This window comes from Diplodia corticola (genome assembly GCF_001883845.1).
Source record: "Diplodia corticola strain CBS 112549 chromosome Unknown scaffold47, whole genome shotgun sequence".
NCBI lineage: Eukaryota > Fungi > Ascomycota > Dothideomycetes > Botryosphaeriales > Botryosphaeriaceae > Diplodia > Diplodia corticola.
The window spans coordinates 144,759-159,768 of NW_017971526.1; the positions used below are offsets into that span (position 1 = coordinate 144,759).

At 57.3% G+C, this 15,010-nt stretch overlaps 5 protein-coding genes across 5 annotated transcripts; 2 read left to right on the plus strand and 3 right to left on the minus strand.

Annotated features, from left to right (window-relative positions):
* Positions 1-992: 992 nt before the first annotated feature.
* Positions 993-2,977, minus strand: BKCO1_4700047 (mfs general substrate transporter; the record flags this gene model as incomplete). The annotated part of the gene is made up of 4 exons (XM_020276399.1): positions 993-1,691; positions 1,850-2,152; positions 2,226-2,384; positions 2,471-2,977. 4 exons carry the CDS (start codon positions 2,975-2,977, stop codon positions 993-995), a joined length of 1,668 nt encoding a protein of 555 aa, XP_020127774.1.
* A 1,784-nt stretch (positions 2,978-4,761) lies between these two features.
* On the plus strand, positions 4,762-6,633 carry BKCO1_4700048 (aromatic ring hydroxylase; the record flags this gene model as incomplete). The annotated part of the gene is made up of 1 exon (XM_020276400.1): positions 4,762-6,633. The coding sequence occupies one exon, from the start codon at positions 4,762-4,764 to the stop codon at positions 6,631-6,633; it is 1,872 nt and encodes a 623-aa protein (XP_020127771.1).
* Positions 6,634-7,271: 638 nt separating this feature from the next.
* On the minus strand, positions 7,272-8,341 carry BKCO1_4700049 (uncharacterized protein; the record flags this gene model as incomplete). The annotated part of the gene is made up of 2 exons (XM_020276401.1): positions 7,272-7,664; positions 7,712-8,341. 2 exons carry the CDS (start codon positions 8,339-8,341, stop codon positions 7,272-7,274), a joined length of 1,023 nt encoding a protein of 340 aa, XP_020127772.1.
* A 968-nt stretch (positions 8,342-9,309) lies between these two features.
* On the minus strand, positions 9,310-10,339 carry BKCO1_4700050 (uncharacterized protein; the record flags this gene model as incomplete). Its single annotated transcript, XM_020276403.1, has 2 exons — positions 9,310-9,675; positions 9,767-10,339. 2 exons carry the CDS (start codon positions 10,337-10,339, stop codon positions 9,310-9,312), a joined length of 939 nt encoding a protein of 312 aa, XP_020127737.1.
* Positions 10,340-11,607: 1,268 nt separating this feature from the next.
* Positions 11,608-12,042, plus strand: BKCO1_4700051 (uncharacterized protein; the record flags this gene model as incomplete). The annotated part of the gene is made up of 1 exon (XM_020276404.1): positions 11,608-12,042. One exon carries the CDS (start codon positions 11,608-11,610, stop codon positions 12,040-12,042), a length of 435 nt encoding a protein of 144 aa, XP_020127818.1.
* Between the last annotated feature and the right edge of the window lie 2,968 nt (positions 12,043-15,010).

Below are 15,010 nucleotides of genomic sequence, written 5' to 3' on the forward strand. Positions count from 1 at the left end.
TCCTTGAATTTGCTCGCGGCTCCGACGTGTGACGACCATTTTGCTTGCACCACCACCCTTTGCCTTGATGCACGACTCCAAAAAAAGCTTCGCCGCTGACCGGTTGCTGCTCACCCCCTTTTTTGTTCCTTTCTCTGCATTAGAGCCTCATCTTGGCACTGACTTCGAGATTATTGATGCACAGTAAATACGAACCGACACCACGTTGTGCCAGGTCCTTTCGGAGATTGTTTCGAGCTAGTCGAGCTCTCCGAGGGAAAGGCGGAGTCCTCGAGGCAACACCATCAAACAGGAATCGGGTCGAGACCGGCAACCCGCATGCGTTTCACCGGCTGGTTCGGAATTGTCGGTGGTCGACGAGGCTTATGTCATCACTTAGCCTGACAGCACGACGTCTGCTCATCCGCATTAGGAAATGAAGTCACGTAGCAAGCTCCCAATGAGGTTTCAAAGTGAGAGATTTTCTATATCTTTTAGGTCTTACTATTCGTACGCATCATCATCATTGTCATCATACGCTCAACGCCTCCGGGTATCCTCACTATGATTGTGAGCAAATGAGAAGCATGCAGTGTCTCTCCGTAAGTAAAAGGGAGAGCCAAGTGGGAGAGAGAAAAAACAAGAAAAAAAACAAGCGGAAAGTAGGAACTACGAACATAGACCAGGCACTGAGACCTACCCTCTCCTGGTCAGCGACAATGGGGATTCAAACCAACCAACCAACCTCTAAGTGTACCATTCTATACCGTTCGTCATTCCCTTTTAGATGATGGTCCGAGCAGTCCCGCACAATTTTCTCGCATCACTCTCATCAGTCATCGACCGACTGAAGCCGACCGACCGTGCGGAGCCCACAGCTCGAGCTCCCATAAGCCATTGTCTCAAAAAAAGCACGATGATCATAGGGGGCGCAACGTGGGGGGAAGAAGAAGAAGAAGCAAAAGAAAAGGCTGCCGCCCGTCTCAGCCACCACCACCACCAACCACGAACCCTCACACACTCTCCTCTCCCTCCGCCTCCTCCTCCTCAGCACGCCTCCGCCCCTCACCAGCCTTAACCCTCCTCTCCATCTTCTTCTTCGCATCGACGTCATCCCTCCACTGCCTCCCATACCTCGTCGTCAACCACGTCAGCCCCATCGCCGCCACCAAAAACCCCGCCGAAATGGTCGAGAACCAGCCGACGCCGATGCGCTCGATGGCAGGCAAGCACAGCGCGCTGCCCAGCGCCGCAAAAACGTACCTGATGACGTAATTCCCCGCGACGACCTCTGCGCTCTGCGCCTGCATGACGTCGAGACAATACGTGTTGAGGGACGGAAAACAAAACAGCTGCGCGACGCCCTGCAAGAACATGGTGACGACGGGCAGCGGGACGCCGCCGCTCGCCGTCTCGATGCTCCACCCGTACACGAGCATGCACGCGGGGATGACGCCGCCGAGGAAGGGCAGGCACGAGTTGAGGCGGTCCTCGGGCACGCGCTCGCCGCCGCGCTTGCGCATGTACTTGTGCACGACGCGGTCGGCCCAGCGGCCGCCGAAGAAGGTGCCGAAGAGGTAGCCGCAGCCGGGGGCGATGTAGAAGAGGCCGGATTGGATGGGCGAGGTGAGGTGGAAGCGCGGGTTGAGGACGTAGCGGATGGGCGTGAGGAGCGAGTACATGTTCCAGACGAGGGCGGAGGATGCGAGGCCCTGTGGGGTGTGTTAGTTGTGTGTGTTTTTGAATATCAGTGAGGAGGAGAGGGAGAGAGGGTCCTTCTCTGCTGTCGGAACCATCTCATAGAACTAGAGGTCCGAGAGGAAAAAAGGGGGCAGAAATGGAGGGGCGGGCAGGCAAGACAGCAACATACAACGGTGATGAGGTTGGGGTAGCGGTACAGCCGCAGCACGCGGAACGGATTCGTCCAATGCCACATCTTGGCCATCTTCTCCTTCGTCTTTAGCCCTTTGAACTCGACCGACCGCTTGTAATGCGTCGTCTCGGGCAGCAGGAACAGGATCAGAGTGAAGCCGAAGCCGCCCAGTGCCGTCTGCAGCCAGAAGATGTCGCGCCACGAGCGGAACGTCACGATGATGCCGCCGATGAAGGGGCCAAAGGCCGGTCCGACTAGGGTTCCTGAGAGGAACCAGGACAGTGCTGTGCCGCGCTCGGTCTGGTTCGATGGATCAATGTCAGTGAGAGGTGAGAGAAAAGGGTATTGTGGGTTCGGCTGTTCGGGTGCTTACGGGTCGGAAAATGTCACCGATGCAGGAGGAGCCGATGATGAGAAAAGAGGTGCCTTGGACGGCGGTCATGATGCGGAAGACGAAGAAGGAAGCGAGATTGGGCGCTAGCGCTGTGCCGACGGAGAAGGCAGTGAAGAGGAACGCGCTTCCTAGTGAGGCCTACGACAGCAAGAATCAGACCAGTTTCACACATCGGAAAGTTGGGGCTTGGAAGAGGTTGGTTCGAGCAAGTGTTCTTTGCGTACCCATCTTCTACCGTACACCTGGCCGATCGGGCCCCAGAACATGGGCGAGATGCCCATGAACAACATGTATAAGGCATTGCTGATGTTGATGGTGGTGCCGTTGCTGTGGTACGTCTCGGCGACTTCCGGGATGGCGGCCAAGACGGTAGTGCTGGAGATGGGTGCCAGGAAGCCGCAAAAGGACAGGACGGCGGTAATGATGTTTTTACGAGTCAGGGAGAATTTATCGTAGATCTCGTCGCTGACGGGAGGACCGCCAGTGTGGGTGGTGGGGATGTGAGCGATGTCGTGCGTCGTGACATGGGAGATGGTGTGCTCAAGGGTGGGTCTGCCCTCGTCGACCGTCGGCTGCTTCTCCAGATCGATACTACCGGCGCCCGATCCGCGACGGGCCGCTCCCGGCAGCGAGGTCTTGGCCTTCTCTGGTGGAGGCGGACATGGAGTCGGCATGTCCTGGCCCTCCTCGACCGGGGCACCGGGCGCGGAGATGGCCTCGAAGCGGGACATGACGTGCTGGGGAGGGAGGCAGGCAGGGGACTGCAGGTGGATAACGAGAAGCAAATATTACGAGGCTCGAGGCTCCTTATACACGAAGGACTGGGAACAAAGGCATGAAGACTGCTACCAACAGAAGTCGCAAGAAGCACTGGGTCTTCAAAAAAGACGGGAGCGAATGAAGAGGAATGCATTTGCTTATGAGTCAATTTCGAGTGCAACGGTGAGCGGGTAGGCGGCCGTCTCTGGCGTCGATCTTACCGCCGCTAAGGCGAAAGATTTCTGACGGATGGTACTGAACTTCCCATTGAGGCACGATCTGGGGCGGGGTGGATCGCGGATCACCGAAGCATGGCGGACGGTGGCGTCCTCTTGCGGATTGGCTGCGGTTGCGAGACGAGCGGGCTTATCGTGACTTGGTGGCCAGGGGTGTCGCCGACAGCGGACGGGGTGAGGGTTGAGATGGCCAAACGGGCGGGTGGTTGCAGTGGCATTGGACGTCGGGAGCGGGCTGGCGGCGGGCAACCCGGTGCCGCATGAGCGATATCGGGGCGACATTGCACCACAGCGGCACTGAAGGCGACTGTTTTGTATCGACCTGGTTTCTTTCGGTCTTGCCGCTCGCGGCGCCGCAACGTTTAGCCGATCGACAGCTCGTTCTGCATGGCCGTGCACGTCGTATCTCGCCCCTCGTGCCACTTCACCACCACCTCACTCACCTACTTCCAGGCGCATGCACCTCATGGCGGTCCAGACGAGGGGAGACTCGGCGGACACGTCGTGGCGACGCTTGAGACGCCCGTTGCCGGCTCTATCGAGTGCGGAGGTAGATGTTCGTGCAGTCGACGTAGGTGGCTGTGGAGTCGGATTCTTTTCCGGCGGCTGCGGCAAACACGCGCTTTGCCGCGCATAAAAGGAAGTTTCGCCCGCCGCCCGGCACCCAAGTGGCAGCTGCAGCAAATTCTGCCGGCCATGTTCGCCAGGAATGCCCAACAATTCGCGCATCGCTCGGTAGTGGAGCCGCACGACATGGCCTGTTATATCAGCCGCAGGTGAGGTCATGTCTCGTTCCGACTGTCGAGGTCGTGATGACACGAGCTGGTTTTCCATGACGCTTGCCGCTCCTGTCATCTCTATACTAGCTCCCCGTCTCGTTCTTCTCTTCCTTTCACTGTCCGACCCGATCATGTCAGCCGGGCCATAAGCCGGGGTTTGTTCGTTCCTTGGACCAATGTCCAGTCAGCACTTACTTTGCAAAGATTGTCCCCTCGCAAGCTGGAGATGGGTTGCGGTCAACGATTCCTCAGGTGCAGCGGCTATCGCTTGTCGGCTCCGGCTCCGGCTCTGGCTCCAGCTCTGCTGAAGGCCACGCCGTAGGAAAGTTTAGGCCATCTCGAACTCTCGCAGAGGTGCAGGTCGCATGATTGGAGGATGGCTGTGATGCTGACGGTGGAGCAAAGACGTTGCCGACATGCGCCGGGGTTGGTTGACCCCACCTTCCACGCTGGGCCCTTACGTGAGCGCCGCTACAGAACATCCATGAACATGAAGTATCAAACAAATCCATGCGGAAATCTCCTCCCCCACGTTTCTCATGTCCACCCCATTTTCCTTTGCTCATCACCACCTAGAATTGCCCGCCACGTCATCCGTGATCGGAGAAGCACTGACTCGGGCATTGTCTGAAGTAGAGAAAGAGCGAGAAAACACTGTTTCATCCTGTTCCCACCCACTTCTCCTGTACTGCGCTGAATTTCCACGGTGAAAAGTTCAATTGACTGCTCCAGGGGTCGCCAATGTCTCCCTCGGACTCCATCTATCCAGTCGCCATCATTGGTGGCGGCCTTGTTGGACTATCCGCTTCCATCCTTCTGTCCCTGCGCGGAATTCCTAATGTCGTCTTCGAGCGTCACAGCGGGACTTCGATCCATCCCAAGGCATGCGGAATCAACCAGCGGACCATGGAGATCTTCCGCGTCATGGGCATCGAGCAAGACATCTACAAGGTTGCCGCGCCCCCCGACATTGCCGGCCGCACCGCCTGGTACACCGACCTTGGCTCCTCTGGCCGCGAGATCGTCTCACGAGATGCCTGGGGCCTCGGCCAGTACGCAGAAGAGTACGCGAAGCACAGCCCGTCGCGCTACTCCATCCTGCCCCAAATCCGCCTGGAGCCCATCATCTCGCGCCGCGCCAAAGAGCTGAATCCATACGGCATTCACTATGGCAAAGAAGTCACAGACGTCTCAGACGCCGACCATGACCACGTCCTCCTCACCGTCAAGCCCACCAAGAGCACCTCTCCCGACGACACGCAGCTCATCCGCGCCCGCTACGCCATCGTCGCCGACGGCGGACGCAGCATGACGAACAAGCTCGGCGTCGCCTGGGAGGGCGAAGCCGACATCTTCCACATGGTGACGGCCCACATCCGCGCCCCCCAGCTCCGCGCCCTCCACCCAGACCCACGCAACTTCCTGACCTGGTTCACTTCCCCGGCCATGGGCGGCAGCACCAACACGGGCTTCCTGTACCAGATCGGGCCGTGGCCGCTCGACGCCCACCCGCCCGAGTCGCAGGAGTGGGTCTTCGCCTGCGCCCTCATCGCCACGGACCCGGCCGCCTTCGACCGCGACACCATGGTCGCCCGGCTGCGCGCGACGCTGAACCTGCCCGGCCTGCCCGTCGACGTCATCAGCCTCAGCCACTGGAACGTCAACGCCATCACCGCCGAGCGCTACCGCGTCGGCCGCACCGGCCGCGTCTTCCTCGCCGGCGACGCCGCCCACCGCATCCCCCCCTGGGGCGCCCTCGGCATGAACACAGGCGTGCAGGACGCGCACAACCTCGTCTGGAAGCTCGAGCTCGCCCTCAGCGGCGCCGACGGAGACGCCAATCACTCCCACTCCCACTACGACGCCCTCCTGACCAGCTACTCCGCCGAGCGCCGCCCCATCGGCGCCGCCGCCGCCGCCTCCTCGCTGCACAACCTCCGCAGCCACTCCCTCGACATGGACCGCGCCCTCGGCATGGGCGCCGACCGCTCCGCCGCGGACAACGCCGCCGCCATCGCCCCCTTCTTCGACGCCCAACACCCGCTCCACCGCGCCAAGCGCGACGCCGTCCGCGCCGCGCAGAAACAGCTCGACACCGAGTTCAAGGCGCCCGGAACGGAGGTCGGCTGGTTCTACCCGCAGGCGGACCATTGGGGCGAGGGGGTCAGGACGAGGCATGCGGGACAGCTGAGGGAGGGGGCGGATGGCGGGGATGGCGATGGGTTGGAGTTTGAGACGGAGTTTTATAGGGCGTCGACGGTGGCGGGGCATCATTTGCCGCATGCGTGGGTGGAAGGAAAGGAGGGCGGGGAGAGGGTTGCGGTGAGGGATCTGGTGCCGTTGAGTCGGATGGTGTTGCTGGTGGGGAGGAAGGATGCGGGGTGGGAGGCGTTTGAGAGCGGGTTGGTCAAGGTGGAGGTCGTCGGGCATGAGGGGGGTTGGAGGGACGTGGATGGCAGCTGGCGGAGGCAGCGCGGGGTCAGCGACGAGGGCGCGGTGCTGGTGAGGCCGGATGGCATCGTGGCGTGGAGGGGGGAGATGGACGATGGGCTGTTGGGGAGGTGGCCGGGGATTTTGGACACGGTGCTTTATCTGTCTGCGTCGGGTTGTTGAGAGCTGGGCTCCTGTGTGTTGGCTTGTGGATTCTGCCTTGTTTGTTTGTACGAGGCTGGGGGGATGCTTGAAGACATGTTGGCCTGACGGGGTCGGGTCGAGTGCATGATGCATGAGCCATTGGTGGTCTTGTATCTACGTCTCCGAGAGCGTTGTTGCCAATATCCTTGTTAAACGTGGCTCCATGTAGCTGGATGGCATCGCGGCCGGGTCATAGGCTGCATGGCTGCTTCGCCGCACGCAGCTCAGCCCCGCTTAAAATTTCAGCCTTCTGCATGTAGGTAGTTACGTCGTTGCGAATTTTCTTTCACAGCCTCAAGCTGATCATGCTCATCTTGTCCCGATTCGGGGTGGCATGGTGACCGGGGAGCCTCGCTGCCTCGTGAATCCTTCCAGTTTTGCTTCTTTCCTTGCTATCAGCCTCGCGATTGCCTTGTGGCCCACCGGCGCCATATTGGGAAGAGGGGGTGGTCAGATGGTGAGCACAGACATGGCAAGGCTGAGGCGAAGCACGCTCTTCAGCTCCCGCCGTTGAGATAACCAGGCTGTCAAAACATCGCCATGTGTCATTATACCGCAAATATCGATATGTATGATAGACGGAACCTCCCAAAGCAACGAAGAAATGTCCGAGCACGTCAGGCGCTCAGCGGCTGAGGCTGACAGAAGAAAATGGCGGCGAATTTGGCATCCAGGATCTCCCCGTTGACCTGCTTGCTCTGGTCCCTCGCCTCGTTCTGGCCCCAGTGGCAGTTGACCAGGGCTGAGTCGATGGCGTCTTTTTCCCCCACGTTGCCGTTTATCTGCATGGCCCCGTCGAGAACCCGGTTTCCAATCCATGACCGCGTCGGAGGCCGGGGCTCATCCGCAAGAGTGCTCCCCCGAAGGCTTTCATAGCCGCTATCGCTCCGTTCCGAATCGTGCCGCTGGACGGCGAGGATTGATTCGTCCAGGCTCGGCGTCTGAAAGCCGTCGTTGGAGCTCTGGTCTGGCGGCTTCGCTTGGAGAGCCTGCACTCCTCGGAGAACGAGCTTTGAATGGTTAGCGTCTGCTTTGCATTCAGGGAATCAATACATACCTCCTTGTTGCCGTCGTCGTCAGCCTTGCGCATCCCGAAGCTGGATGGTTGGGAACAAGCGTGGTTGTCGAGAAAGGCGGACGTTTCTTTGATTCTTTCTCCCTCTTGGACAATAGCGGAGCAGCTGCTCAGCGTCCGTTCGATCCTCCCAACCTGCTCTTGTAGCTGAGGGAGGCCGTCGCCGATATTTCTATCGATCCGGCCCATTAGGCCCCCATAGTTGGCAAGGATGCTGAGAGTGAGGCAGCTTTTCTCGCGCTCCAGATCGGCAAACGCTTTCAGAATCATGTCTTCTGCCTTGCCCCACTGCCGCGCCTTCAATAGTCTTCTCCACCGTCGTGAGATGTCTCCGGCACCGCCTTGTCTCAGCGCCTCGTCGATACTCTCGGTGGTTTTCACAAGTGCTCGGACGTGGGGCGCAACCGTGTCGAAGCACAGTACTTCCTCTAGTGATTTTAGCAGATCCGTTATCTGGAGGAGTTGATCGATCTGCTCGCGGTAGAGACTGCAGCGTTCGCCGGCGTGCTCGACATTGCGGTATAGCGTTTGAAGGTTGTTGACGAGGGTCACGGTGTATTGCAAGAGCTGTGAGGCGCTGGCAATAGCTCCGATAACCTCAAGACCGGACATTGAGGAGATGGTACGTATCGGACAGAATCAGGTGCGAGGGGACGCCACCGTGAATTATGGCGACTGAATAAAGCGAACACAAGCCCACAGCCTCGCGCCCTTGAGCCTTGCACCCTTGTTGCTGCGCATCAAGTAGAAAAAGGTGCACAGCGCAGACAAAGCTCTTCGAAAAGCGGGGACGCGCCACGGTGTGGGGTTCCATTGGGAGCGTCGAGACGAGCCGGCGCATATGGCGGGTATGCGGGAAGCGGCCCAAAACACTGAACGCTGTGAGAAAAGCGAGGCGACCAACCGAAACTCGTTGACTTGGGCTGAAGACTGCAGCAGAGTGAAAAGAGAAGGCTGAGCGGGGTTGACTTCAGCCTCGCCATGGGCATTCCCTTGGCGCATACATACCTCCCCTATAACAGGTTCCAGACTCGTGGAACAACATCATGCAAATGTGACTCGGCGGCGACACTTTATATCTCTCTCCAATGGGCGAACCTGGCGGCAAATCCGGAGTGCACGCCATACTTACACCGAGGATACCGACCGCAGTTCTCGTGAACCTGTCAGACGGGGTGAAGGATTCAATTTCTGCAGTTTCTGCAAGTATATTTCTGAGCAACGCTTATACAAGACTCCTTTTTGCTCTCATATACGGGCGAATAGCGGAATGATAATGGACGAGGAGGAGGAGGAGGAGGACCGAGGATATTCGGCAGGACGAGGCTATCTGCAATCATATTCATTGTATGTACTGCTCTTTTGTGGTTAAGCCCGTAGCATACATGGAATCTCGCGAGAACAAAGTCCAGTAGGTGTACTGCTATGAGTACATCATCTTCATTCATGGAGCGTTTCATCGTAATAAACAAGAACCAAAAGATTTGGTTACTTATGCCGAAAGAACGGAACGAAACGCCGATAAGTTGCTGCCTTGATAATATGCAAACGCCCTTGTATCAATGATGCATGATGGAAATTTACCTTCTGGAAAAGAACATGGTTGCGAAATCGGCATCAAACACATCCCCATTGACTTGCTTGCTCTGGCCAGTAGCGCTGTTATTGCTCCAATGTGAGTTGAAATTCTGATCGCCGAACTGGTCGATGCCGACATTGCCATTGAGCTGGAGAGCCCGTTCAAGCGATGTGTTCTCTGTATATAGTCGGGTTCCAACTTCTTTTTGTCGGGAACACTCGATGTGTTGTGAATAATGGCCGGTTTCAAGGTCCGGTGCCGAGTGCCGACCGGACACTAGGGTTGTGGAGCCGGTTGAACGTGCGCTAAGATGACCGGGGCTAGGCTCCTCCTCATTACCGGCGGCATATTCTAGGGCGGTACGCTTCTGCAAAAGTCAGAAAAAAAACTCACAGGACGGGTAGATGGGTTGTCTCCTGGCTGTCGCTCAGGGGTCAGCCATGTAAGGCTATCCTCACCTCTCTGGCCGTGCTCAGACAACAATCGGATGGAAGTCTATGGTCGCCGAGGGTTGAGCAAGCCAACAGAGTGCTCTCGATTCTCTGCACTTGGCTCTGGATGTCTGGAATGCCGGTGGCGAGTCTTGCGTCGATGCGGTGGATGGAGCCTCCGAGGTTTTCCAGAATCGCAAGTGCCAGCGTGCTTTTGTGGCGCTCCAGATCGTCGAATTTTGCTGATATCAAGGCCTCTGCTTGCGGGATGCGGGCTCCTTTGAGGCGGTTTCTCCATTTTGTCGACGGATTGGACGGGTCGGTCACGAACTTCTTGGCCAGCACTCTCAAGATGGCCTCGACGGTTCTAACGAGGGCATCGATCGGAGCTCTCAATGCATCGGATTGGAGCTGGTCGTTTTCCTTCATGAGGGTGACGATTTGCTGGAGTTCGTCGGCGCGTTGTTTGTAATTTTGGAAGCGCTCCGAGGACCGGCGGACATTGTCGGACAGGTCTCTCAGGCAGATGACCAGCTTTCCGGTGATCTGGGCGAGCTGGACAATGCTGGCAACAGCCCCCACCACCTCCAGGCCTGACATAGCCTCCGTGTGGCTTCGGGAAGGTGTGCAGTTTCTTCTCTTGAGCAAGGCTGAGGGATTGCGCCAGCACGCCCACGGATTCGAAGTGCGGGAAGGGGAGACCTGGGTGGCGAGCACCCGGTCGCTTGGGTAAGCGGTTCCATCATTCGAGAAGTGACACGAGGGACGTGTACAGCATATGCGGGCATAACCACTACGGAGTACCGACGCCGGAACGTCTCCACATCAAAACAGAAACGGAAAAGATCCCTGTCGACAAGCATCGGCGGGGGACGAAAGCAACCCGGAAACGCAACGGAACCGAGAAAAAGCAAGGGAAAAAGATAGAGAGGCGGATGAACTGCACGACCGGCTTTGCCGCTCACTGAGCCCTCGAAACCCAAAGTCCGCATCATTGGTGATGCTGATAAATCTGCTGGCGCTGACGCTTGGCTGCATGCTGAACAGGGGTGTTCATTGGATCAGCGATGTCAGGCAGAAAATTCGTTTGCCTGGATATGCAGAAGCAAGGAAGACAGCCGACAAACCAGAGCGGGCGATCAAACGATTGCGCGCATGCATCGTCCGAAACGCACCACCAGAGCCTCAGCAGCTCTCTTCACACATCCAGCACTCTTCGTCCCGGTCCCCTCAAACCACTCCCCGCATCACACTCCAATCGCCTGCCGGCACGGTTGCAGCTGCAACCCCTCATTTAGGCTGCTGCTATCACCCTATATGCGACCAAGCCCACGATGCCGTGGAACCTCATTGCGCCTGTGCGTCCACCTTCCATTGGCTTTGAAGATCAAGTGCAACCATTCCCGCGGTGAGAAAAAAACAGGGAATATATCATGTCTGCCAGCTCGTCGCATGCATGGAGGCGGTCAGATTCCCGGATGAAGACTCCATGGATAAACGGACAAGCGCCAGAATGAGTTTTAGACCCCGGTGAATGATACTGCGCACCGACTACTCGCGAAGACAGCAACTCAGAAGCCGACGCGTGGCCGCCATGGGTATATCATCAAGCCTTAGGCTTGAGCAGGATCGTCCATACTGCCCTTGGCATGGTTTTTGGGAAGGCTTGCCTGGTTATGGCAACATGCTCGCGATGCGGCTCTTCAACATATCGCGGAGATAAATTGGCTACTGTCCTCGATACAGCATGGACTCCAGTGACACCGCAAGCACCAGAGGACCACATTGACCATAGAAGCGACACACCCCTTATCTGAGACTGTGAGTATATCTGTGTAGCCCCTCGTGCGTAGGCTGATTGAAAAGCCATGCCTCCCGAGGAATCTTCGATCCGGTCCAACACTGGGACCCAGACTCAGACTGAGACTGCATCCAAGACTCCGACCACTCCAACAACAACTGTCGCCTCAAGTTTGAAGCAAGACTTCGAGAAGCGTCACCCGAAACTTGCTCCACAGGCGAACATGCCTGGGAACTCGGCCCAGCACGGTGAAGGACAGTCTGCGAGTGGCCCAGCCGCTGGCATCGTTCGCACGTATGAAGGACAAACGGCTGGGGACTATTCCTGGCAGACGAATGGGGACATCAATAGACCAGCCGGCACGACCCCGACATCAGTGAGTCACAGTAAGGGTACTGCAGGCGGCTATTCTACGCAGTTCAACGGTGATACTTGGGGCGTGAACGACACTATCTCGAAGAGACTCGGTCAACAAAACGGGAACTCTGATGGAAAAAAATAGGCCTGAGATCCTCGCGCTCGTTTGGTTCTCCTTTTTCGTATACATTTCATTACCAATCTGTTGTATTCGCTACCTACAGGCGATGATCTCATTAGCGGATTTTCCTCACGCGCGGGCATACCTACCCCATGGAATCACCAATTTGATATTGGAGAGATCAAGGTGCCTTACCTACTTCTGTTTAATCCCACTCGCTTGGTTCGGTTCTTATGATTTCCTACTGTCTCTCAACCAACTCATTCGTCGTGTTCCGACTTACATGACTATTCAACCAGAACATGTTTCGGCAAGACGATGGTATCATTCAGTCCTTTCCTTGTTCGGTTTATAAACATCTATCTAGGGTTACCTATCACCTAAAGGCTGCAGTCATGATCAGTCCTTCGCTACCATTGCACATGGGATATAGACCCGATCCCTCTTTGTACACCATCGCCATCCGTGACATTGTATAACCACCACCGCCTCCGTCCTTATCTGATCCGTGTCGACCACTGGGAAGCCGGGATGCGGAGCGTATCACCCGCATGTGCATCTAAACGAAAGTGGGGTACTACGGGTCCTGGGTTGCATTCGATGCAAATGTGATCGTCGTCAAATAGGCGAGCCTCAGCTCGGCCCTGTGCGGTGCGACGTTAACGACGCTGCCGCTGCAGCCGGCGTCGTCGCGTCCGCAAGGCTGCGCTTCAGCCTCGCGTCGTAGGTAAAAGCCAGCGGCAAAACAACCGCCAGTATGAGTGCGATCAGCAGCGCGCCGACGATGGCGACGGTGCTCCGGGGATGCTTCAGCTTGAGGTAACAGCTCCTGATGCTGGTCATTGTTGAAGACCTTTGGGGCGGGCGCATCTCGCCATGGGGTTGCTCGGGACCAGAGACTTCGAACGCGACGCGCGGGTCGTGGGGGCTCGGTGGTGGGTTCTCCATGCCTGATGAGCGCATGGGTGTGCGTGGTTGGCCGTTGCTGCTCGGGTTTCGAGAAGGTTGATTGGACCCATCGTGAATACATGACCTGTGGTCGTTGACGGTGAAATGGTATGATCCATGACCATGACGGGTTGAAGAAAAGCTACGGCGTTCAGCGTAAGCTGCTGACTGCTATGATAGCCCTTACCTGGGCTTATTAACATCGCCGTTGATCTGTGTCGAATCGTGGTTTGCACAGGCGCCGTTATGCAAAATCTGGTTAGCCGTAGCTGAATGCTCGGGGGTCGACATGATGGAGCCGAAACTGATCAATGAACATAAGGACGATGTCGGACAAGGCTGACGAACACCGAATGAGATGCGTCCCTTCGTGCATATGTGGCAAGGGCGGGCTTTATGTAGAAACCACCCGACGCCTGAAGATCCCGGCGGGAGCTGGACGTGTGGCTGCAAAGGCCTGCGCAATGCGCGTAGCATAGCCGCACTAGGTACCAGATCCATCCTTCACCACGCGGGCGCCGCCCGAACGCCAGACCGCCGCCAGACCGCCGCCAGACCGCCCCCGGGGCAGACTTGCAACGGCGCTTCACAGGACCCCGGCCTTCATCCATGACCGTCTGACTTAGTTGCAACCATTAGAAGCTGGGCCGCAAATCCGCACACCCCATTAAGTATTTCACTAAAGAGTTGGTGGGGCAGGCAATGAGGCTAGACCACAGTGAGATGTCAGCTGCGCCTGTGGCTCGGATCCATCAAAAGATACGAGGTTCCCTGCTCTAAATTCGCAAGAGGCTGGAGGCTGGAGAGAGAGACTTGGAAAGCTTGTGCGTACCTACCTCCAACTATGCAGAAAGGTGCTCCAAAAACAGACCTTGACCGCAGGTCTGGTTTTCATTTCAACGTGGCTGGTGGCTTGTGCGTGGTGGTGTTGACGGATGACTGGCTTGAGGCAAGGCTGATAGGCGCGCCCAAGTCCTATGATCAACGAGTTTAAAAAAGCATGGCTGCACCGCCATGTTCCATCGCGCATCTGCGCATCCACTTTTATCGGCTCATTATTTCGAGGAAACCAGGAGGCATGGATGTTGGTCCCCTCGAGAGGGCTCGGATCTCCGCTAGTTGCACATCATCGAGACGAGTGACGTGAACCCTGCGGGGCGGTCGCGGGAGTGGTTCAGCTGGTAAGTCTTCTGGAAGCCTACGTGCGTTGATCCCGGCCCCACTTCTCCAATCACATCACATCTTGGCTGCCTGCACGGCCGACCAGGGTATCTTACTCGCTCGCACGCGGCTACGAGGCAAGATACAAGCGGGGCGAAACAATGCTGAGGACTCAAGCATGCTCGCGAAACCACGCATCGAACTGCTTCAGAACCGCCCTCGCATTCTGCTCAGGCCTCGCAGCATCCGACCCGAAGCGAAACATCAGCGCCTGGCCCAATCTGCTGGAATCGATGCCCACCTTCCACCTGAATCTCTCCGGCGGAAACCACGGAACTTAGTGATGATGTGTTGTGCATTCCGGACACCAAGGTGGCAAAGGTGTTTTGCCGAAGGCAGGACATCCTGGTCCAAGTCCTTGAAGAGAGGTGGTCCATGGGGAGAAGTTGGGTCCTTGAAGAGAACTTTGACATGTCTGGATATGCAGAGCTCAATTGCGGTCCAGCCACGCGTGAACCAATCAGAGAGGAGTAGCGCAACACAGGGACTCCCGTCATCTCTCCACTCAAAGTTTACCAGGGAAGCGTCGTGGATAACGGTAAATGCGGCATTCTCATAATCAGAGTTCATCCTGAGAATAGCTGTCTTCCTGGCGTCACTGTCCTAGTAGCGGCGGTTGATGCACGGTAGGGCGGACAGTTTCTGGGTCCATCGCTTGGTGGCTTCGAGGGGGAGGGGGCCGTGCACGCCGAGTGTGGTTTGCCATTGTTTGGAGTCTTCGGGCGAGAATGGCGCTTGTGTACTGGCGGGTGGCTCCTTCTCGAATAGCGGGACGTGTATTTCCTCGAGCGGTCCGCGATGGAGTAGATCTTCGTCCGGATTG